A 26,192-nucleotide genomic window follows, 5' to 3' on the forward strand; every position below is an offset into this window, starting at 1 on the left:
ATATATATATATATATGCATTTCCATTTGGACCAGAGGCGGTTCCAAACATGTCATAGGTGTGACCCTATTAATATGCTAAGCTGAAAGCCAGGCACATGGGGGTTTCCAGGTTGATATGTCTACATTAAAAAGGTCTACAGTTAATAGGTCGACCCCAAATAATTGACATGCATTAGGTCGACTGGTACAAAAGGTCAACATGTAAAGATAAACAGTACAAAACGTTGACAGGTTCAAAATATCAACATGACAATGGTCAAAACAAGTTTTTTTTTAATCAATTTTTTTCCCACTTTTTCTTCCTTTACCAGCCACGTGGGCTACAATTGGGAATAGTAAAATCAATGGGGGTTTTGGTAGTTAAAAAGTGGGATAACAATAGTGTCAACCTTTTTTGTGTCAACCATGTCCATGTCGACCTTTTAAACCTGTCGATCTTTCCTGCTGTCTACCTTTTGACCCTGTCATCATTTTTCATGTTGACCATTTGGGGTCGACCTATTGACTGTAGACCTTTTTAATGTACATCTATTGAACTATACCCTTCATGGGTGTTACCCTATGAATGTGCTAAGGTGATAGCCAGGTGCATTTGCCCAGACAAAAGTATAGAAAGAATGCTCTAACATTTACTTAGGTTAATGAGATTCCATTTTGTATTGCACCATTTCATTGGAGCTAAGATTTAATAGGAATATGCCATATTAATTTCATTTATAGAACCACATTAATTAAAAGATAAATCCAGAGCTTACAGAATGCAAACTGCTCTGTAGTTGGGACCTCGGAGGGTTTCAGTTTTAAACATCTTTGATATCTTTAGCCCACGATCCACCTTCAAGTTACAATTTTAGCAGTAAATGCCTTTCTATTATCTTTTGAAAAGCATCTTTAAGCCACAATATATAATAATGTAGTGCTGGAATTGGAGTGTCAAATAAAACACACTGCTAGTTAGCAGTATACTTTCCTTTGCCATCAGCTGCTTTGTTATAGCATATTCCGTGCTCCATATATCATTAGGATATGGCAGGCTATTGTTCCATAATGCCAGGCACTGAACACAAAAGATGATTTCTGAATTGTAGTTGAACATCCAGTTGCCATTGGGCAACGATTCAGACAGTAAAACATGGATAAAGCTTGGAACAATGTTAGCTGTATCCAAATACTCACCCCTAATTTGGAAACTGCTCAAGAGTCATCTTTGGCAGAACATTGCCTGTCATTTCTTATTGAAACAGAGCATTTACAGATACAAAAATGAATGTCTTTTGTTTTACCAATTACCCTGATACACAAGAAGGGCTTTTCGGGATGTTTATACGGACCCCAATCCTGCTATTGTTGGCCCTTATCATGAATAATACTTTGGAGTAAACAAAAGCAGCATGTTTATACAATTTATAAGCTCTCAATTTAAACTCTAAATTATTGATTTCAGCAGAGAACATTGTAAATCAGCACAATGCCAAACAACACCCATTCAGTGGTGTCCAAAGGATGTCTGAGCTATATGGACTTCAGCATAATTAAACTAAATCAGAACATACTGTAATGAAAAAATCCTGCACAAGCAACGACTTTATCCTACAATAGCATGAAATACACAATTTTACAATAAATGCTGTGCATGTTGTATTGTGAGATAAAGAAACAGCACATGAGCCCCCATGAGAGCCATCATTGTTTTTGTTTGTTTGTTTGTTTGTTTGTTTGTTTGTTTGTTTTTTGCAAGAAAGGGAGTCACCCAATCCTATTCTCTACTTCTCTCTATCTCTTGGTTGTATCATGTTTAAGGTTAGCCTATATACTGTATGACACTGTGGACATCTTTTCATACTATAACACACTAAGGTGGTTATTCAGAGATGGTCACAGATTTTGCTCTTGCAGCAAAATCTGTGTCCATATACTCACATTCTGGGGGCCGCCCAGCACACGGCAAGGATGTTCAGAGCATTCGCAATTTAATTAATCGAGTAGAGGTTGACCCCTCCCTGTGCAGCCTGGCTGTGTAGGCAGGGGCACCGCCACCAAGTTTCCATTCACAGTAAATGCAGGCAACATCATTGGCTGGCCCCGAAAACGGCCATGACATGCCTGCATTTCCCGATCTTCCCCCCAATGCCGCATCACAGCTACTGGACACCTGTCACCTGTCAATCATCTTACAATTGCATCTTCCAGGATGTGATCACATGGTGAAGGGTCATGCACGTGCACTATTGCCGGGGCGTGTGTGCAGACCCTATGGATGCAGCCACTGCATGAGAATGCAGCAGCTGTGTCCAAATCTAAATAAGGCCTTTAATTTAAATAAAAATTGGAAATGTTAGAGTAGAAAGTTTTTTTATACTAATATTTTCTTATGTATGGTTATTTTATAACCGCTACACACCCAGTAAGCATTGGTAGTATGTCAACAGAGTTGTCTGGCTTCCCCAGTTGAGCTAAAGTTACTGTGCTAGATTTTTTTCCAATCCCAGGTTATACTAAGGGAGATATCATGCCTGCGTAATATCATGCATCTGATAATGGCACATGTGTCATATGTTACTCTGAGATGCCCCAACACTATGATATTTTTATGGGAGGATTATATCATCATAATATTATGAGATTAGTCGCCCATATAATTTCCCTGGATTATGACACTAGCAAATAACTAATTAATGTAACATCACACTACTCAACCATTATTGATGATAACCCTAGGAAAGTAATTTAGCATACTCATTTTTCTTGGGCTCTATAGCTGCAAACAGTAGCATGTAAAAGTTAGTATTTATAAACTTGTAGAACAGGTTCTCCAAAAAATGGTACCTAATTGTTCCGATATTGTATAGTGATGTCACCTGGCGGACACCCCGAACATGTAGTTTTAGATGACATAGTCCAAATTTTACTACATGCACGGATGACAGAGGGGGTTGTTAACAATGCATGAGAGTGCACATTGTTAACAATATAGTGCGTACACACATGACAGATGATATGCACAAAAATATTGTGAACTATATCTATATCAGGCATATCGTTTAAAATGATCTTCGAATGTGTACCCACCTTTAAGGTCCATACACACTTAACGATAAAATGAGCGACGTCGCTCATTTTCCCCCTCCTTGAGCGACGTCGCTCATTTTATCGTCAAGTGTGTATGCCGCCAGCGACGACCGATGCGCAGCCCCGCGGGTCGGTAACGATCGTCGCTGTCGGTAGGGCATGCATGAAGGATGTGGACTGTCGTCCACGACCTTCATGCGGGGCTGGCGGAGGCGTGACGTCACTGAGCGATATGAGCGGTCATATCGCTCAGTGTGTACAGGCGGCCGCCGACCGGCCGGCCCGGGAGGGGGAAACATTAGACGATGTCGCTCACAGAGCGACATCGTCTAATGTGTACGGACCTTTAGTGTTATAACTGTATTAATACCCTAAACTAAATTAATACCCTATAACTGTATTAATACCTTACTCAAGTGCTGCATAGGGAGCTGAGGCTATAGAGGAGTGTAGGAAGGAGGAGACCATCTGGAAGTATGAGCAAAGCTAATACAACATCGCGTGAGGCAAAAGTTGAAATAATGAGAGACATTCAAATCTTCTGAAATTATATTACAGCATGCTATTACTTTTACTGTATTACAGAACATTATTGGTTGACAAGTCAACACACACACACACACAAACACAAACACACATTGTTATTATATTGTTATTTTGGAGTGTTGCCAAACATTTATGTTTTGTCATGACTTAAAACTGAAGTGTTTTTTGATGAAAACCTCATCAGCAACATGCATTAAAGAACTGTCTTTAATGCAGACTTCAAAATACTGATCAGTATAACTTTCTTATCTTGAACTTCTCTGAAAGATCTTTTGAAATCCCAGTGATGTTGCAAGTTGAAATATTCTTCATAGCTGTAAATAATTCTATTTTTATTTATAAAACAGCACTAGGAACTATAAACACTACTTTTAAGTCCATCTTAAACTCGCCACCAGTGATTACTGTTGGATGCATGTTTTAAACCCTTTGATTCCTATTATTGCCATCTGTCGCATCATCTGATTTCACATGTTCAGTCTAAATTGTTCTACTTCTCATTTTTAAAACCGCAAGTGTAACTGCATCAAAACAAATAATTTATTTGAAATGAAAACATGTTTTCTGAAATGAACTGTTTACTCTGAAATATGAACCTATTCTAAAAAAAAATATAAAAAATACAAAATAAAGTATGCTGGCTTATTTGTTAAGTTAATCAAATGAGAAAAAAAAAGATTTAAAATATTAAGCAGGAGGCTTTCAGAGCATTAATTTAAGCAACCAGTCATTCAGAGTCTACGGGCTAAATGTATTAGCCTCCGAGTTGCTGGAGGTGTATGACTTTTATAAAGCAGCAATCATTTACAAGGCATAACCAACCTTGTTTTGCATTGTTGCTTTAAAAAACCTCTGACATCTCGGTGGCTATTACATTTATCTCTTAATCTGTGTCCTCAGTCAGGCTCATATTCAATAAAAAAAACGATACCTTGTCAGTGATGAAGTGCTGGATCACTTGCAGGTCCAGTAAGCTAAATTGGACATTGAGTCAAGCCTGCCACTCACACAGATGCACTCAGCACATACTGTACAGTGTTTCACAATTTCTCTCTACCATAAATAAGCATCTCTTCCTTGACATTAATTGCCATACGATTGGGTCTTCATGGCATCTGTGGAACGCAGTATTTTCTGAGCAAATATATGAATCTGCACAGTATTTCATTTATTTAATGACCTATCCTTACCGCAGGAAGATATTTCACTGTCACCCTGCTCCATTTATACTGTACATTGATATGATAAGTAACAGATGGTGGAAGTGTATAGTGCAAGTGCAAGTGTGCATAAGAACAACACAGATATGACACACAGACTGCTCAAACATTCCTTGTGCTCAAATAATTACACAAGGTGTGTTTGTATATATTAGTATTTTATTTCCCTAATGTAAGCATGCAAAATGACTATTATTGTCTTGGCCTGTTTCCTCTCAGCAAAGAGATAGACAGACCCGATAGGACAGGACAATAAAGTAGATGTATGCACTAAATGAAGGATGCGGAGCTTTCCAGGAACATCTCTGGATTACTCAGAGAAAGAAAGCTTTCTTTCCATGCACATCACACAATCCACAATCTGTCCAAGTGGGCAAGGAAACATTTGATTTCGTACATCGTTAGGATCAACCTCCCGTATCCATATATGGACCAGACAATTACTTGTTAACTCCGAATGATAATACTGTGCATGCAGGTAATTGTCATTGTTTTTTTGTTTTTTTTGTGTGCACTTGACTATATAATAAAACAGAATTGAATATGCTTTGCTTGCATGTGTGACAAACATATATACAAGGTATGGCTATTAAATAAGGAGACTGGTGCTATCATTTATGTTTAACTATATTAAGTACATTTTAACTCCATTCCCCTTCTTTGTACTCCCCTTCGGCGTCCACACACCGTAGCATTCTTATTTTTGATTGGACAAAGCTGTGCTGTAGCTAATTATCTGTCAGCTGTCTCAACAGCTCCATCGTTTTCTTCTTTACCTCATTAACTGATGAAAAATGTGTTCCTTTGATTACGCATTTGATGTTAGGGTAAAGACAGAAGTCACAAGGTGATAGGTCTGGCAAGTATGGAGTGTGTTCTAGCACTGTAATCAGTTTCTTGGCCAAAAACTGCTTCATACAGAGAGCTGGTGCGTTGTCCTGATAGAGGATAATACCATTTTTCCACAACTCTGGCCTCTTTCTAGTGATTCTTTTCCTCAAAGTTTCTAGAACATTTTGTAGTAATGGTGATTCACTGTTGCACCTTTTGGTACACAGTCTGCCAAAATAGCAAAAAAAAAAAAAAAACAATTAACATGGCTTTGAATTATGATTTGCTTTGACAAGCTTTCTTCATTCTTGGTGATGATGGTATTTTCCAGTGCATGGACTGATGTTTCGTGTCAGGGTCGTACTGGAAGATCCATGTTTTACCACAGGTAATAATTTTATCTACAAAAATTGAATGTGTATCCGCTTGAATTTGTTCCAAAAGTCTGTACAAATTTGCTTTTGAGTTTTTTTCTGCTTGGCAGTGAGAGCCTTGGAACCATCTTAGCAAGAACTTTTGTCTTGATGCAAAACTTGCCTAATCATTTCTTTGACAATGTTTAGCATTTCTGCTATCATTCGGATGCTGTCAGTCAAATCAAACAATTTTCCATTTTTTTTCCACATTTTCGTTGTTTTTGGCGTGCCATGCCTTGATGTGCAAGGTTCATCATCTTCGACATCCTCAAGACCATACCTAAATATTTTGTGCAACTAAAACACACAAGAACGTGACATAATCTGCCCTGTAAGCCTTGGTTAGCATACGGAAAGTTTTGGAGGGTGTATTGTTCAATTTATCTAAAAAATTTAATTTGACATGTTGCTTTACTTTTGAACTAAGCAATTTTATGACACAGGAAAAACACAATTTCTTTGATCGTTGTGTGACAGGGGTGAAACTTGCACAACCGTTTTTGGGTGGTCCATGTTTCTAGGTCAATGTTTCCCCACTCTTTCTTAACTCACGAAGTATGGTTTATGTCTTACAAGTACAGTCTTTTTATTAAAAAGTCACACCTCATACACACATAATTATACTTACTCAGTAATGAGTAATATCATTGCCATCTCCACATGCTCTACACACACAGTGGAAGTCAGTTACTAGATCAAAGCATCCGCTGTACAATGAAGATTGTGACCTGTTTTGTGCAAGTACACATAGAGGCTGATTCAGTTCTCTGCAATGAGCTCTTCCAGGAAGGCACATCACGGCACACATTGCAAGTTTTCCTTTACACATCATACAGGTGTACAGGAAAACTTGCATTGTCTAGGTTATGTCAACTGATTTATACAGTATGGGGGTAATTCTGAGTTGATCGCAGCAGCAAGTTTATTAGCAATTGGGCAAAACCATGTGCACTGCAGGGGAGGCAGATATAACATTTGCAGAAAGCGTAAGATTTGGGTGGGTTATTCTATTTCTGTGCAGGGTAAATACTGGCTGCTTTATTTTTACACTACAAATTAGATTGTAGATTGAACACACCACACCCAAATCTAACTCTCTCTGCACATGTTATATCTGCACCTGCAGTGCACATGGTTTTGCCCAACTGCTAACAAAATTCCTGCTGCGATCAACTTGGAATTACCCCCTATATGCGATGCTCAGCACAACATTACATTTGTCACTCAATAGAGTACTGCTGAGGTGCATACCTGTATAGAATAAAGTAACCAATGCGCTTCATCCTTAAACAGATATGAATAATATTTTAAGCCAAAATATGAGAAGTTTATTTCAAAGAAAAATATGGTACAAAAGTCATAAAAAAATAAATACATATTAACATTGTTTCATGTGACCTTTTCCAAGAAGCATTTCCGCTATGTTTATTGCAGGGACGTGCAGTGAAGTAGATGGCTGAAGAGGCACTGGCTAGTTCCAGAGCCAGATTTACACACAATGTATGAGCCCAAGGGTTCATATGGGCATTATACACAGGTGCAGCAGTATATACTGCTGGAAATGTGGTGAGTTTTAATTAAAGATGTGCGGAAAAGGTAGGCAGGGGAGGCACTGCCTTACCTGCAATAGACTTTTTACTCCAGAGTTTTGATTTTAACAATTATTAGAATAATACAAGTAAAATATTTTTTTTATATATTCTTTGTATTTGTCATATACTTTATATAGTCAAAACTCGATGCGATAGTATGACAGGAAAGATTCTGCCTCACATGCCCCACCTCACCTCATGTCACAGGTTTATCCATACCATCCTGCTCTGTGTACACTTCCCTCGGACCTATTCATCTACCCCCAAATACTACAAATTAACGTTTGATTGGTTTTGTTTTTGTTTTACTCTTTATTTGTCAATTAGACAATTAGCTTTGTTAGACCTAATATGTTGCTCTTTAGGGTATACGCTCAGCCGCTAAAGTACGTCCATTTGCCTATTTCTGCCTTTTGTGGACTGTTGTGTTTTATGCTTGTAGAGTAATCTTCAAGCTTAAATTAGTAATGACAACATTAAATAACAATACAAAGATTTCATATCATCCCCTATGAGATTTGATGTGCTTCCTAATTACAATATAGTTAGTGGCATACTGTGTTTGGCAATGGGAATAGAGTGTATGAATCCACCCTGCAAAGTTTACAATATGTGTATTGCTGCCGCGGGCACAAGAAGATAATGTCACTTGCCCATGTTTACAAGATGCTGAGAGCAGGATTTAAACCAGGCTCCCTTAACTCTAGCTCGGCTGCTTCCTGCCATGTGTATTTTGATGAAACTGGATTGAAGAGCAAATTTTTTGTTATTTTAGCAAAAATTGCAAGTAAGCTTTTCTATAACCTATAACTTTTTATGCGCAGGGCCATCATAACAGCATTACAGGCCCCAGGCAAAGCAATGCACTTGGGCCCCTACCCACCCATTCACGGGAGTAAGTTACAAAAAATCATAACATGCCCCTTCTGCTGCCCTGCACCATCACTCCACATAATTCCATACAGTTGCGCCAGCCACCCACCAATCAGCATGCTGACACCTGCTCACTGTCTGGCTGCAGGCTGGGAGGCAGTTAAAAAATGCTGCTGATTATATGTAATTTGCTACCAGAGCGACCAAACAGCATTCTGTACCTGCCTCTCAAGAAACTTAGGAGGGACAAGCCCACCCCTGCTCAAAGGCCCCTATAAGTGTGGGGCCTTAGACATCTGCCCAGTGTGCCTTTTATGGTAAGATGGCCCTGTGTATGCAGAAGTATGTAGATAACTTTGTAGGCTCTCTTTCCCTTCCTTACTTAAGTTTACCGTCTACTTTTGGTAAAACCAAGTGGTTTCTGCTACATCAGCTGGCAGTGGGAAACAAACTTGGGTATCCCACAATTTCCTCACTTTCCATTTGGCTTTTATTCCCCTGACTTGGGAAACGACTCAAGTCTTGTGTACTTGTGACTCAAGTGAGTAAAGTAATAAAAACGAAATACTATACATGAGCAGATAATGTTTATGTGAATTAAGGCATTTACTCCGCCCAGCCATTACCATGCCTCCCAAGGATAAGTTGGGCATGGCTGCAGACCATGCTACTCCTGCCACACTATAATGTGTTTGGATGCCATGCATTCCCAATCTTCCCCTCCCAGGGGAAAATGCAGCTTGCGGGTGGAATAGACAATCCCCGGAAAGCGGACCTGTCCCCCCAAAATAGGACGATTGGGAGGTATTCATAACCATAATGTATAAAATATATAGTTAAACATATTTTCAGCCTCACAAATATATAAACTACCCAACTACAAAAAAAAACCATAAAATGCAGCTTAATGTATGGCTATGAACACCACACGGGATGTAGTTATATGACTGGCAGTCAGGAGACCGCCGGTCACAACACCGACCCCTATATCCCGCCCGCACTAAATCCTGATAGTCGGCATACCGACTAGCAGGGATAATTCCCACTTGTTAGTGTCCATGACACCCATAGAGTGGAAATAGAACCTGTAGCAAATGTAGATCGCTACCGTGCCCACAGGGGGCTTCCTTGCACTCCCCACCCCCCGGTATTCTGCGGTCGGTATACTGACCATCGGGATCCCCAGCGCCGGTACAGCAAACCCAACCCCACCACACAACACTAAAGCAGAGGGTTGATGTTACAATACAAATGAAAGCTTTTCTTTTAGATGTGCAATGCCACATTTGTCTAAAAACTCTGCTGCAGTCATGTTTCCGGCACTTCGATATATAGATATATAACAATCTGAATAATATATATATGTAGAGGAATATAGAGCCTCCAGTATAAAAACAGATGAGTGTGATGTATTTGTTCTGTAGTAACGTTTCAAGCAGACAGCTATGATGTGAATCACCCTGTTTACTGCACATACTGTATATCATTTGTACACTTGTAAAATGATTTATGATCCAAATAAAATGAAATCACACACCCAATGTGTTTTATTTCTTTAAAGAAAAAGTAAAGCTAGTATTTGAGCTGGATTATTTACTTAAAAGAACTGATTTGTTTATGCAAGTGTCTTATCATGTTCTCATCACACCTCCTATACAGTGCTGCAGGCTTACACATGCGACATGTTATAAGTAAAATACTTATGATTTTTTTTAACTTGAATTAAAAAAACTAAAAAGATTGTCTGCCTTCGGGCTTCCAATTCATGGTCACCTGGCCAGGCTCATGCCATTCTAGCTTAGCTACAGACTAAAGGAAAAAAGGAAATAACACAGGGAAGTTAGTTTTACTACTGTAGCTTTAATGTTCCATTCACATTTTATGTACACCAGTTTTTAACTAAGTAATTTGCTGCTAGGAAATTATTTCAGCATTTTTTAGTTTTTGACCAGGAATCTTCAGAAGTTTCTCTCCCTGCATGATGTGCCGCTGCCGCCAGCAGTAGTGGGCAGGTGAGACGTAAAAACCTTTTAACAGTGTCATCTTTATAACTTCAAACATGGTACTTTACCATCATGTTTGACATTTTAAAGCTGACACTGTTAAAATGCTTTAAATTGCATTATCAGCAGGTCAGCATACTGTGTTCATTTTAATACTGGCCATATTCTGAGTATCGATTTATTGACTACATCAGTCTCATTTAGTTTTGCCACAGTTACATTGTAAAGTCCATTAGCACATTGTCCATATTTGAAGCTTTCTGTTTTGGGATGTAGGAATACTTACTTAGTAAAATGATACTGACAAGTCTAAAGTTTACTCTTTTATTCAGTGATCTTTTAACCCACTGATATACAGTAGCTGCATGAATGTAATAGTGTAGATGTAATAGTTGTTAGTGGTACCAGTATTTGTTGTATTTATGAAATATGTAGTTATCCTGAGTTTCTGCCAATTTGAAATATATGTAGCACATTTATTTGCCTAAACATACAATAGTTTGGAACAGTGGTTCTCAAATTTTTTTTATAGATATAAAAATAAATGTAAGTAAGTTTGGACAATACGCTCCATGAGTGATATCGCCTAGTGCATGGGGCTTCAACCTGTGGCCCTCCAGCTGCTGTGGAATTACACATCCCAGCAAGCCCTGCCTCTTTTTTACCATGCCTTAATAGCAAAACTGTGGCAGGGCTTCATTGGATGTGTAGTTTTGCAGCAGCTGGAGGGCCACAGGTTGAAAACCCATGGCCTAGTGTTTTCCCCTACTCTCCCAGGTGGCTGATATAGTGCATACACACTGTACGATATCGCTAATGATATTGTACAGTGATGTCATCCTGCCGCCAGCCCTTACATGCAGGTTCTGACGATATTGTCAGATTGAGCTGCATGTACGGGCGATAGAGGGGGTCGAGAACGACCCGCGGGAGCGTGCATTGTTAATCATTTGTAGCATACACACTGGGTGATATTACAAATGATATCGCTCAGAAGGGTGAAAATTAGATATATCGTTTAAAATATTGCATAGTATGTATGCACCTTTATTGTATTCAAAGCACACAATGCTAGTGGTTCTTTAGATAACCTCCCCATTGTAGTATACTTACTTTAGGACCCCTTTCCTCTTCATGTCCTCCATCTCTCGCCTTACTGAGTCTGTGGGTACCTGCTCCCAACTCTGCTTTAGTGCTGCAGGAAGCCAGGGGGCATATGGGACTTTGTATTGACAAGCCCACACAGTCTCCATTGGAAGGGGGGGGGGTTGCAAAACATGCTCTCCTCCCCTTGCTTCACTGATTAGCTATAGCGCTTCCTGGAGCAGCGGGTGCGTCCAACCTTTGTTTGTGTCACCATGACAAACCAGGGACCAACTGGTGACACACTAAGCTGTTATGACACACAGCATTGGAACAACTACAGTAGTTCAGAGGTGTTTTTTTAATTGAAACACAAGAATTCTTTGCAATGTTCTAGTTTGAGATAACTTTTAAAAATCCATGCTCTTCGCTGTACTTCCCTCAATAGTTGATACTGCAGAATAAAATGACAAAGTAAGCTGGACGGGGAGATTATTATTTGTTCTCTCCTTTATCTGTGAGTCTAATAACCAGTATTCATCTACATAGGAAGCTTGTAAGGACTTTCTCTCTTTCAGCCGATCGATGGTCTCAATAACCTTAACCCCAATGGAAATCTTTGTGCTAAACAAAGCTGTAGTCTAGAGATTGTTTAAATTGCCTAGATCTTGTCTAATAAAGAGTAGATCTTATGAAAACAGAGGCTACTTGTCCTATTGATTTTCATTTTCTTTTCTGTACCATATAGTATATGAAACTTCTCATGTTCTAATGCATTTTTTTCTGGACAAAATCTTCCTTTTCCATAACAAATTCTTAATTAAAGTAGGAAAATGTAGGTGAGATTTCAAACATCCATTTTTCAAAAGCTGTGCCACGGTTCTTGTAAATATCTAAGTATGGTCTAATTAGAGCTGCATATTGTGTTATTTAGAGGTGATTAAGATTTAACGGGTGGGGTGAGTTGAGCACAGTTTTTGTGTTTATAAAAAAAATCCACATTTGCTGAAGCTTACAGATGATTTCTATGTGTGACTGGCTTTAGCAATCTTTATGAATATACTACTGTGTGTGTGTGTTTAATGTATTCAGAATGGTTAGTCTTCAGGCTATATGCCATGTACACAGGCAATATCGTGTTGTGAGGGTCAACCTTTTATTCTCGGGACCATTGCAGATGACTAGAGGTTAATGTAAATAATAAATACATATTGTAGTAAAAAACAGGAAAAAATCTACTCCATTCAGTTATTAGTATTTGGCACTCAGTCCTCTGTGTTAATCATAACATAGCCACAGGGTGGTCATTACAGGTGGTAGGAGAGTAAGCAGCCGGCAGCTGCATAAAAACAGCCTTAGGGGTATACTCTATATGTAATATTTATTACCTTTTTACCAAAAATAATTTTTGGACATAGACCCACATATATTGTACTCATTCCTTGTGACCCCAATCACCCAATGTTATCTGCAATGAACATATTCTTAAAGTAAAGTTTATTAATACATAAATATCCTTTCAGTATCCCTAATAACTTTGCAATTGGATTATGTTGATGTACAGTAATTGTTGTTTTTTGTCATACTATAACTAATTACAGTGCATTATGATGGTTCGGCTCCCAGGATTCATCTTATTTGAGATGACTACAACCTACCACAGTCCCATTTCTCATTGCTGACCTCATATTTGGTGATAATACAAACAGATTCCCAGATCTGTGGTCTCATTGTTAATGAAATGTAGTTTTCATTTGTTATGATATTTTAATAAGAGGGGGTTACAGATTTGTGGTATAAGTGATAATGAGAGTAAGGGATCAAATTTAGAATATCATTTTTAATGAGGGAGGGGGTTTAGATCTGGGTTGTAAGTTTTTAAGCCAGATGGGCTAAATTTGTAATGAGTAAGGGGTGGTTCAGCAACATTATTTTTAGTATTATATAGATTGGCACTTTATTTTCTACATTTTATTGTCACGCCCATGTTATGTAGCAGTTTTCTGGCAGAAAAGCTGGGGCCTCTTGTATGGGGGACTGAAAGTTACCAGCCCATGAGCAGGATAGCTCCATGTTTGGCCAGCCTCATTACTTCTGACTGGTGACTGCTACTTGGTAATAATAAAAATGTGTGGGTATAGTCTAACCTATAAAAAGCGATTATCTAATATATTGGTTCTTCATGTACAAGAACAGGTGTTTATATATTATGTATTATATTAGGTATTGATCCTATTAAGAAAGTATTATGATTGGCTACTAATGCAGAACTGGCAATGACTGTGAACACATTCAAATAATAGAAATGGAATATAACTCATCCTTAATGCATGATGTAGGAAATCCACATTATGTGCTTCATGTTGAGGGCTAAAGCTGGTTTAACCTCTTGTAGAGAGCTCTCAGAACACCTACGCTTGATTATGTACGTAGAAGCATATATACAGACATAACTGATAAGTAGGCCTCCTTAGTCTGCCTAATTCCAAAGTATCCCATCATTATTTCTCTTTAATACAAGCTGCTTTTTAGCTTTTTAATATATTGGAAATTTGAATATTTTCAATTATCATCTCATGAGACTAAGGGACCCCATATAAGAGTGAAACATAACCCCTTTAGCACTTGCTAAAGAGGTTATGACCTCTATTCAGTATTCAGCAAACTGCTGTCAACTAAAATTACAGCTGTTTGTCACTGTATCGCTTATGCCATCAATAGGTGGCAAGAGCGATATGGCACCATTGCCGGCTTTCCGGGTTCAGCAAAGGGGATGTCACTGGATGTAGTGCTAGATACCAATGACATATATGTTTGTATCCCTGTGCTACTAAGCGAGGTATGGTATTAATATTGTTAAATGGATCCCTAAGAGTTCAAATTAATCAGAAATCAGAACTGAAAAAATATTCCTTAGGACAATTGTAAGATATAGAGGGATGGAGTATATTTAAATTGTCAACTCTCATTTAGGGGCAGATTTATCAAAGCTTTGAGAGAGATAGCTGTTACTTTACAGGTTGTGTTTCAACAATGACCGAAGCTGGTTGATTAATACATTATCTCTCTCCACTTTATCCCTCTTCAAGCTTTGATAAAGCTTTCCCTTAATGTGTTCATCAGTGTTCTCTATCTCGCCCTCTATTTCTCTTGACCATCTACCTCAACTCTCTCTCTCTTTCTGTATCTCTTTGCCTTTCTCTCTCTCTTTCTCTCTCTCTCTCTCTCTCTCTCTCTCTCTCTGTTTGTCTCTGTCTTTCTCTATTTCTGTCTCTCTCTATCTTTCTCACTCTTTTTTTTCTGTTCTCTCATTATCTATACCATACTTAAGGGAAGTACTATGGCATCCATACTAGATCTTCCCAGCATACATGAAATATATTTTTCATTTTAACATGCTGCTTTAAAAAATAGTTTGATACAGCAAAAAGGTCCTCGCACATCACAATTTAAACAGTATTCAGTACATGTTCTGCTTTCCTTACTTCTGCTTGTGAATTGAAGCCTTTGTTCTACAAACAGTGGGCTAAATTTTTCGATCTCACTCATTCCTTGAACAGAGCGAGTGTGGGATCAGATTTGCAGTGTTAAGCCATTTCCAGCATTCTGAGGAAAGTTTAGACTAATTTAATGCACACATGGAGGCTTCAGACAATCTACAGATTCATCACTGGCATCTTGTATTAGTCATCTGACAGATTGCCAAGTGTTTCATACTCTTTTCATATGACTTTATTACCAAAATCGGCTTTTCTTTTTTCCTGCCACAGAAGCAAAAGAAGGCAAATTAATTTTATTCTTTTAACCTCCAGCAACAGTTTATTGCAATCTAAAGGCATGATAAACTATCTGCTTGCATTGTTTGCTAGATATGCCCAGTTACTGAATTCTAAACTTTGTCCCTGATAGCGTGGCTTTTCTGTTTCCTCCAGCTCTCATTACTGTCTGATTTGTAAGTCTGAGTCTATAAACATGTAAACTTCAGTCATTTATTAAGACTTTCTCAGCGACAGCTGCTGTTTTGTCCAGATATTTGTTGTGTGCTCTGTCAGTTCTAATGATGCTTGTGTGCTTTCTTCACAGTAACGGTACAACCAACAAGATGAATGGAGCTTTGGATCACTCCGATCAGCCAGACCTAGATGCCATTAAGATGTTTGTTGGTCAGATTCCACGTTCGTGGTCAGAAAAAGAACTCAAAGACCTTTTTGAGCCTTATGGAGCTGTCTATCAGATCAATGTCTTACGAGACAGAAGTCAGAATCCGCCCCAAAGTAAAGGTAATGATGTACAATGTCACTGTTTTTCCAAACACAGTTGGAACTAACTTCATATTTAAATGATGTAGACGTAGCCAGAACACAAGGATACTTTTCATAATCTAACACAAGAGACAGAGGTGATTTTCCAGCTGTTGTTGCAAAACAGCTTGCAGAATGTTCTGTCAATAGTTGGACAACCTCTGTCTCTGCAGCTGGCTGGTTTCCCTTCGCTGTAAAATCTATCCATGTTCTGGCAATTTTCTATCATGGTATTAGTGTTTAGCTGCATATGTACTTTATTAATTGTGGTCTTTTCTAGCATAATAGTTAAGGAAAGTTAGATAGCAAGAAATGTAAATGTCTAAACATAGAGTTTGTTGTAAAGGCACATTTAACACAGGTTGCGCCTCCCATATCCAAAATGCTTGGGAACAGAAGTATTTTGGAGATCAGATTTTTCCATATTTTGGAATATTTGCATGGTGCCATAATGAGATTTTGCGGAAATGGATCTCACAGAATGTACTGTATTTATGTTTCATATACACCTCATACACACAGTCTGAAGGTTTTGTGCATAAAACTAAATTTTGTATATACTGTACACGAAATTCATTTGGGTTTCATTTACACCTTACACACATAGCCTGAAGCTATTTTTATACTATATATTTTTTTTATAATTTTATCTTGAAGCTTTAAAGTTAGACAATGATAACATCGAAGTTTGGACAAAATAGTATATAAGCAAATACATTGGTTTCCATGATAATGTCAAGTGATTAAGATAAAAGGGAAGAGTGGAAAGAGCTTGGAGCTGAACTAAACAACATATTTCCCTTAAAAGGAAATTGGGAGTGGGTGGTGGTGTCCTGTAGTAGATATAGCCTCTTTGGTAGATGTCGGAAAAACCTCTATGAAACTCTCCCAAGTGGCAATAAAAATTTAGTGCGGGCTCTCCAATCAATACATATGGAAAATAAAAAAGGGTTTCTCCTTAAAATTTGAAGGTTTAATGGGGATTTCTTAATCCATAGGTATAGTATAATTTTATGAGTGGCTGATGTAATTACTATTAGCAGTTTCTGCACCTCTCTTGGGACCATAATATCTGGGGGTAAGAGACCAAAAATCACTCATTCTGGAGTAAATGGAGTATAGTTAACTAAATGATCAATGGCAATACGCTGAACTCCTAACCATAATTGTCTGATAAATGGTCAAGCCCATAGAGCATGAAAAAAATCAGTAGAGGTGTGACAGCATTTAGGGCAAATAGAGTGATCCAAAATACCCATTAGGAATCCCCTACATGGAGAAATGTAAGAACAATTAAATATATTAAGATACTGTACATATCCATGAATTTGGCCACATTTTACACTCCTTTTAATAAGTTTGTGCATTAAACATAGTTTGTGTACATTGAACCATTGCAAATCAAATACCCCTTTTCCACTACTAAGCACGGGTCACAGCATGGAGCCTGACACGGGTGCTACCCGGCTGCGACCCGTGCTCAGCCCCCTTTCCCACTGCGCTCACCAACCCGGCATATTGCTGGGTTGGTGACGCTGCTAGTTACGCAGCAGGGGCGGCACTGGGAGATCACATGATCACCCAGCACCGCCCTTCCATACAGTGTAAACGGGAGCCATGTTGCATCGACACGGATTCCGTTTACAGTACAACCCTACCTGGATCATTCCCATGTCCTACCCAGGTAGCTACCCCGGTAGGATTCATGGGTCACTTGATCCGGGTTTTTGCGGGGGGACCCTTTTCCACTAGCAAAAAACACAGGTAAATGCGCGCCCCTGTGCATTTACCCGTGTTTTTTGAGCTAGTGGAAAAGGGGTATAAGTTTCACTATCTCAGATGCTTTCTAAAAATTCCATATTTCGGAATACTCTGTATTTCAGAATTTTGGATATGGGAGACCTAACCAGTAATATACTGTATACATTCTGCCTCAATACTAAGGATTCCGTATTACTGCATTTCGCAGCAATAGGCTACTTCAGAATACTGGATTTCTTATACACTTGAATGTATTATGACTGAGTCGCTGCAATGGGATACTATCATATCGGAGCGTCTGTTCCAGCAACTCTGTAATCAGTAGAAATAAAGTGAACTCATCCGTGATCCCTTTACTCTCTGCTTAAGCAAGATGTGCATGCGCCGATGTCCGGTGCTGCTTGTATAAACAGACAGCAGCAGGGAGGGATCTTTTGGATCCCTCTCCTGGGAAATTCTGAGAATGTAGCATGTAGGCTACGTCGGGGAAGCCTTTCTGGAGCTTGGTACATTGGAAAGCCTAGCATCCCCTATGGAGGCTGCCTTTGCTGTTGGAAATGGAGGAAGTGTAGCAGATAACGCCCAATACATGGTACGTCCAGGGGATCCTTAATACTTGTGTGGTAACCCCCCCCCCCCCCGTGCTTTAGGGGGATATTTATTTTAAAATAGGCCCCATAAGAGAATATACTCACATTCTTACTGTAGTTCTTAAAAAAGCACACATGTAGCTCTTTGGTCTCAACTCTCAAGCATTTACAGTAAAAATACTTTTCATGTGACATCTTAAAATTGTATTCAAGAAAATAACTTATAAGTTAAATATGATTGGCAATGCAATACACAGGATCCTTTTAGTTTTAAAAAAGACTGAAAGCTATTGTTTTATTATAAATGACAGCACAAATGTAGCAAATTAAGGCAGCTGATATTTATAAAGGGGAAATGAAATGATCACATTTTGTACTTTAGAGTTGATCATTGGAAGGTCTTTTTGATTTTGATTTTTTTTCAATTTATTCAAATTTCGAATAAACCTTTTGTCAATTTATGTGCATCCGATAAGGGTGAAATTGCATAAACTTTATTTTATTAAATGGAAATCCCAGATTGAGCAACACCTGCTATCTCACCAAGATGCAGTGAGCACATATATTTGTGTCAGCTTTGATTTTTAAGGCCTGTAGCTGTGTTGAGATCAGTGCAAAGTAGCATGTTAACCCCTTAGGAAAAGTCTGCTTTGTGATTACAGGGTCATGTTCTCGTCTGTGCTACCAAACAAACGGAAAATAAATATACAGAATTAAATATGCACTTACAGTAACACCTTTATTGTCAGATCTTTGCGAATGTCATTGGCATGAAAGTAGATAGAATAAAGGTGGAGATTTTATAGGTTTTCGGTACCCAGTGGAATTGGATTTAGCTAGAAGAAAGCTTACATGGAAAGATATCTTGTCTTCTCACTACAGTACCTCCATGCTCCTTCTCATGGCTGACGGCCCTTCTTCATCCTGTTAGTTTATCCGGGAGATTAGGAGAGCTGCATGCTTTAGATATTGACATCTCCCATTTCACTTTCATGAGTCTTACAAGGTCTGTTATCTCTCTTAGATCAGGCTTAACCTTGTTATTTCTCATTTCCATTTTAACCTAAGGAGCAGGAAGGGGAGAAATGAATGTGCCCTATAATTTCATGTGTCTGAGATAAAATGGAAGATGGCTTGACCCTATTCACTTGTTCAATCACCAGATTTGGCTCATTAGAAGTCAGCATTAAAATTCAACTTTCATTCTTGGCAGCCAAGCAAATGAAGTGTAAAATAGACAAAGTACATTAGTTGAGAAAAAAAGCTGATTGATACAAATAATACAAGTGATATGTTAGTGGAAATACTGCAGTAAGCTATTATAGTGGGTGCACTGTGCAAACCGTAGCTCTCTGTATATGAAGTAACCCCTGTCAGCTCTTCGGCTTTGCTTGGATCTAACAAACCTGCAGGCAGGAGAACTGTTTCCACATTCTCAATGTGGCTGTGGTGCATTAAACATGTGCAATCCTGATGTCTTCAATCTATACCTTGGCATGAGATGGCTGCGAAAACTCTTCTCCAAGTCTAGAATAGGGAACAGTCATAGGAAATATCTGGGGTTTGGACTACTGGACATAGAAGAGAACAGATCTGTGTTCTCCAGAGGAAAGAGAACACAGATCTGTCCATTTATGTTACACAGCATAAGGAGAGGGCGCAGCATGGGAATGTAACAACATACTGTATGTCTCTTTTAATCATCTTATAACTCATCCCATATGGAAATATAGATACATGACAATTATATTCAAGGTCCTACAGTGAAAGGATGGAAATGGAAGAGCTTTTGAAATGTAGTCTATAAGAATGTAAACTACTGGTACTATGGGGGTGATTATGACCCGTTCGCTTTCTGCTTTTTATCGCAGCCGAGCGAATGGGTACCCACTGTGCATGCGCCGGTGCCGTAGTGCGCCGGGGCATACCAGACGGCCGAAGGCTGTAGCTTGGCTGTGATCTCCTCTGCCTGATTGACAGGCAGAGGCGGTCGCTGGGCGTGGGCACGGTCCGTCCAACGCAGGCATGGCCGGACCATGTGGGGGGTGGGCCGCAGTGGCTGCGTGACATCATACGCAGCCGCTGCGACGAGTAGCTCCCGGCCAGCACGCTAAAGCTGCGCTGGATGGGAGCTACTCTTGAAGTGCAAAGGCATCGCCGCTGTGCGATGCCTTTGCACTTCTGCGGGGGGTAGGGCATCACTGACATGAGGGGCGTCCCCCTGCATGTCATTGTGAATGATCGTAGCTGTGCTAAATTTAGCACAGCTACGATCATCTCGGAATGAGGGCCTATATCTGGTGGATAGGGGAATAATTACAAATACCGTCTATTTACACTAGATCTAGGGACATTCAAATAACCTGTACACATTCTTAATATCAACCCACATATCCTATTCCTGCACACATTTGGCACAGGTTTGTATATAGATTACTTTTGGGACACTAAGGGGTCAATCGTATTAGCCACGATGATTTCACAGATGCAAATTATCACGCCAGCGGACACACTTTATGGTTGCCCAAATTCACAGAAAAGTGCTCGTTGCCCCATAGGGTTCTGAGCACTTAGAGGCAATTTCAGCACCAAACCAGCCCGCAAAGGGTGCGATATCGAGTGCGAAATTGCGGCAACGGCACATCGCACTCTTCGCATATACTACAATCAACCTCTTAGTATGGGCTTTAAAGGAAAGCCTGTCTGCAGGCATAACTGGACACCAACAATGGTATCAAACCATCTGAAGAAGGCACAGATAAAAAAAAAAATTCTAATGTAGCTACACATCTCCATAATAATAAAATATGTAACAAGCTTATGTGCAAATATTATGCAAATTAGGGGTAATAGCACCATAAAGAAGGAAGAAATCGTGTTTCTAGTCACTCCCCACTCTATTTTGTACAGTGATTTCTAGTATTATTCTATAGATTAATATATATGAAATACTGTACATTGAGCATACATTTTCTCAAATGAGAAAGGAACTTATATAATTTTCCGTGATTAATGTTGAAAATAGTTGCACTATCTCTGCCATCATAAAAAAGGTCAGAAACCAGTCAGCCTGTCCCGGGAGAGCTGGGGATGACATGAAGAGAGGTGTGGTCTAGGTTTTAACCACTTAACTGGTATTGTTGCATAGGATGCGACTGCAGACAGCTGGGCTTTTGCTGACACTGATTCATCCCATGTGATTGTGCTGTCCACATCGGTCCCCCAGCTGTAAATGGAGAAATTTCCTCCTCATGCTTTGGCATCCTAGCAGTGATGTCACTGTCTGTGACCACTGACACCACTGAAGAAAATGCTTCCTAGTATGCCATGTGAATGGCACTCTGGGGCATATGTGCTGGAAACTAAAGTGCAAGGAGGTGAACTCTTTTTTTCCTTCCAGCACTGCTTGGCTGACCCAATGCACAGATCAGCTGCAGCAGGGTAACTCAATCCCTCATGACCCATGCTCCACTGCACTCTGCAGGATGGGGAAGGGTGAATTCCCCAGACGGGGAAGGGAAATACCCTTCAGGGTTGATATTTTGGCAATGGGGTAGTGTAGGTGGTGGGGCAATACAACACATAAGAATTAGAGGCCCTGGGAGGAGGAGGGTGGATTAAACATATATTTAGTGACACATGGTGGTGGGAAGGGTAGGGACACAGTGGGAGGTCTATGGACACTGGTGGCTTTGGAGATAATGCCCCAGTGAACTATACCTAGGGGGGTAGGGTTTAATGCCACCAGGGACATAGTGCCACTGGGTGTTCTATTGCCAGTCAGGGTTGGGAGGTACTATTACAATGGTGGCCTATTGAGATGGGGGGTTGCAAGATACCCTGTAGGCATTTCATTTAAATCAAATATTTAAATAAAGAAATATATTGTAAAGTCAACAAAATGGGAAAAAAATAATTTCTGGCTTTTTCTGGGGTAAATAATTAAAAGATATTGCAGCTGTTCTACATCATACTTTGGGGATAAATAGAACTTGAAAGACTTACAGTTTCTTGCTGTCCCACCAGCCATCAGCAGATACAGACAGCATGCTGAATTTCCTACAACCTTTACATTTTTATTTTGAATTAATACACATGTATTGTCTGTTTTAGTCTAACCTTTTTATTGTATTTTTGTAGCTAAGCATTGTACTTTCATTGAAAATAAAGTGTTTTATTTGTCAGACTTTTCATATAGGCTCTGGAACCCTAGTCTTTGAAGAAAAAATTGGTGGCTTAAGCTGCCATAAAATTCTAGAGTTGTTCTGAGTAATGGCTTGTGTTGGAGAGACTGTACAATGATAACTAAAGATATTTGGGATCCTGTGTCCTGGATACCCCTGGTGCAGTGACGTGCGGTCAGGGTAGACAGGGGAGGCAGTGCCTCACCTGTCATATTCCAGTATTCTCCTGAGTTTTGACTAAAAATTATTAGACTAATACAAAGAACATATTTATAACTTATAATATCATCTTTGTAAATACAATCATCCTTTTATTATTCTAATCAGTTTTATAGTTATAGCTCTATTACTCTAATCATTTTTATGTGTGTTCACAAGTCTCTGATACTAGAGAGTGCTATTGTGGTGTCTGACTACTGAATTACATAGATATTCCCCTAGCTGAGTGCAAAAATCACTATGGTCAAATATTCATTGTAGATTTAATAGTAAGCCCCTCCTTCCACACGTCTGGACTTGGGGATCTGCATGCGCTTGGTCCTGACACAAAGATACATTTGCATACACGGAGATAGGAAACACTGCTAATTCTCTAATTATTTTGTTCCTAATTAGAGCAGCCAACAGGGATCAGGTAACACGCCATTTCTAGGAGGCAGCTAGGAAAGTAGACCTAAAATGTAACAGTAGTAGTAGTAGTAGTAGTAGCAGCAATAGTCCTTTATAAGGTGCCACACGTGTTTTGTAGTACTACATTGGGCAGGGCATGGAACAAACAACAGTAGTAGGGATTTAGTGCTCCATTTAGTTTAGCTGCTTTCCATGTCTTTGCTAAGGAACTTTTTCCTGTGACACGTAAGAGACACTTCAATTTTGACCACTGTGTTGTGAAAGTAAGGTTTCTGTACATTTGTGCCAAGTGTCATTGGTTTCAATGCATAATGACTTGCTGCTACAGTATGTAGGCCACTGTCCCTATTTTACTGCCTACATTGCATTTCATTATCACTCTATTATCGTAGTTTGCGCCATATACTGAATGTTTGAAAGCCAACTGTGTATTATTGCATAAGACTGTGCAGAAATAGGAATTCCTCTTGTAACACCCGAGCCAATGTAGAGTGGAAGCACTGATACTGTTATGACACCAGGTCCTACTCTCCCAGAATTGCTGGAGGCTCAGTGTGATGCTTACCCCATAGCCCCCATAGCCCTCAAGCTATATGCTAGTTTGGCTCCATATACATAAAGTGATGCACATTTTCTCATTCCCTTTTGTCATGCATAGAGTTGCTGGAAATTATTGTCAGACTGAATAATTTAAGGGTGGCAATTCAATCTTCATAGAATATAAAGTGTCATACAAAGGTGCAAATGTAAATCAGAAACAAAAGATTTGCTATTATATTTAACAAATTGCATAGTTAGAAAGGTAAAAACTGTGCACCTATTGCAATATTCCCCCCCTCCCACCTATCAAGCTGTCCACTGTATGACTAGACCATACTGTATATTGTAAGGCTGGGTCATATACTGTAAGGAGTCATTTAGGTGTGGGATATAAACAATTACTATAGAAACTAAGGGAATTCCTATATTTAGCCATGCAGTACCCTATCAATAGGGTACATATTGTTTCTAATTGTGTCCTAAGATTGTTCTGATTCCAAAGTATAGCAAGAATGAAGGTCTTTTTGATCCATTGAGAGCTGAGGAAATCAAATATAAGTATTGGTGTGTTTACAAAACAAATAGAAAGTAATTGGTAAACCTAGCGCACAAGTAAAGACTCTGTATAACTGTACTGTAGCTTGGACAGTAAAATAATATTGAGGTTAGATATATGCTGCTCATAAATCAATTATTTATTCTTTTTTTTTTTTTTTTTTTTGCAAAACACAAAATGAACCAGTAAACTTCATGAATTTTTGGATGACCTGTCTTTTTTACTACTCTAACTCATCATTTCCTGTTTCACATTATCCCATAACATTCTAAGAATGAGACCAGCATTTCATACTAATGGGAGCCTTCCTTCCAGAACTTGTACCAATTTAAAGACTTATAAAATGTAAAATTTCCAAACTGGTGTGTTCACTTCTATTGTACAAAAAAATATACAGTATATATAGACAAATATTGTTAGGCTGTAAAAAGTTGTTTGACAAAACTAAAAAACATAGGGGATAATTCAGATCTGAACGTAGATATGCTAATTTTAACACATCTACGATCATTTACTCTGACATCGGTGGGACGCCCAGCACAGGGCTAGTCCGCCCCGCATGCCAGGCCCTACCCCGCCCCCTTCCCGCCCAGGTACAAAAGTATCACACGGCGGCGATGCTTTTGCACCTGGTGAGTAGCTCCCTGCCAGTGCAGCTCCTGTGTGCTGGCAGGCCGCTACTCAGAGCATCCTGGGTCGCAGCGGCCCACCCACCCCCAACGTTCTGGACACACCTGCATTCTAATGCCATTGGCACGCCCCCTCCTGCCCCACGACCGCCTCTGCCTGTCAATCAGGCAGAGGCGATCACAGCCCTGAGATGCTGATGGCATCTCACTTGGCTCCTAGGGTGTGCACGCGGAGTGCAACCACTGCGTGTGCGCACTCCAGCAAGGGCTTCACACTGCGATCACTGCCGCTGCAGTGATCCGGTCTGAATTAGCCCTATAATTGTTTTTCAGCATTTATTTACATTATTTTAAATCTCTTGAAAGAAAACCAGTTAACTTTAGATTACATCAGCTGCACCCTATATGGTAATAGAAGTAAGGGGGTGTCACATTGCTCAATCGGAGGGCAAAGGAGGGAAGAACACAACTGAGCCTAACTTAATGAATGATTGAGAAAAGTGGTAATCGTGTGACCACTTATTATGAGTGGTTGAACAACATCATTTGCAGAATATAAAGACTGTTTGCAGGGTGCCACATAGTAAATGCATTTTTTCATTTACCCAACAGCTGCCATTTTATGTTCAGCATCATAGGTGGAACTGCAGCTAAGATTCTTTTTGTACTAATGCAAGTTTCAGATTTTTATGTTCATATGTGATGAGCACCAATGGCTGATGGAACTTCAGGTAGTTATACAGTGTACATCTGTTCAAGTAGCCCAAGTTCATTTTGTTCTTTTCCTTTTGATTATTTATAATGCTTTTTCAGCCTAGAACATGATTTTTCAATTACTATGATTCTACCAAAGAGAAGAACTGTAATATAAAACATTTTAAAAATTTTACTCACATCGATTACCTCTGCTTTATATTAATTTCAACTTAACTCGCATATTGGCACCACTATGAATAATTGCACTTATATGAGTGTGCCCGCATGCCTCAAATAAATTGAGCTTTAACAGAAAGCCCAGGGAAATTCAAAGCTACTTTCAGGCAGACATACTGTAGCTGATAGACTTTAGGCAGACACACTGTAAGTAACAGACAGTCATTTAGAATACTTACTCCATCCCACTGCATGCAATAGGTTACTTAAATTCTTATTTTATTAAGTATTTCCATATTTTATTCCACTTCCTCTAAGATCTACTCTGACAAAATCCTGGCTGAATTATTTTATGTGGATTTATACTACCTGGTCCTTAAACCAGATATCCAGGACATATGTAGAAACTGACAAGGATGAAAACAATGTATGCCACAGCATCTAGTAATGTTCCCTCCGGGAGATTTCTACTGAGTGAGATGTGGATGATTAT

General features: G+C 39.3%; 1 protein-coding gene across 32 annotated transcripts in view; it reads left to right on the plus strand.

Moving 5' to 3' along the window:
• CELF2 (CUGBP Elav-like family member 2) overlaps positions 1–26,192 on the plus strand; it is a 633,688-nt gene that overhangs the window by 275,632 nt on the left and 331,864 nt on the right. For 31 of the 32 annotated variants that reach the window (XM_063926831.1, XM_063926832.1, XM_063926834.1 and 28 more), the window contains exon 2: positions 15,719–15,915. In XM_063926831.1, the coding sequence (XP_063782901.1) occupies positions 15,719–15,915 (197 nt within the window). Of the gene's footprint in view, positions 1–15,519; positions 15,588–15,718; positions 15,916–26,192 lie in introns of those variants that run through there. The other variant, XM_063926853.1, reaches the window with a different exon arrangement.

The sequence above is a fragment of the Pseudophryne corroboree genome, chromosome 6 (assembly GCF_028390025.1).
Source record: "Pseudophryne corroboree isolate aPseCor3 chromosome 6, aPseCor3.hap2, whole genome shotgun sequence".
NCBI classification, from domain to species: Eukaryota; Metazoa; Chordata; class Amphibia; order Anura; family Myobatrachidae; genus Pseudophryne; species Pseudophryne corroboree.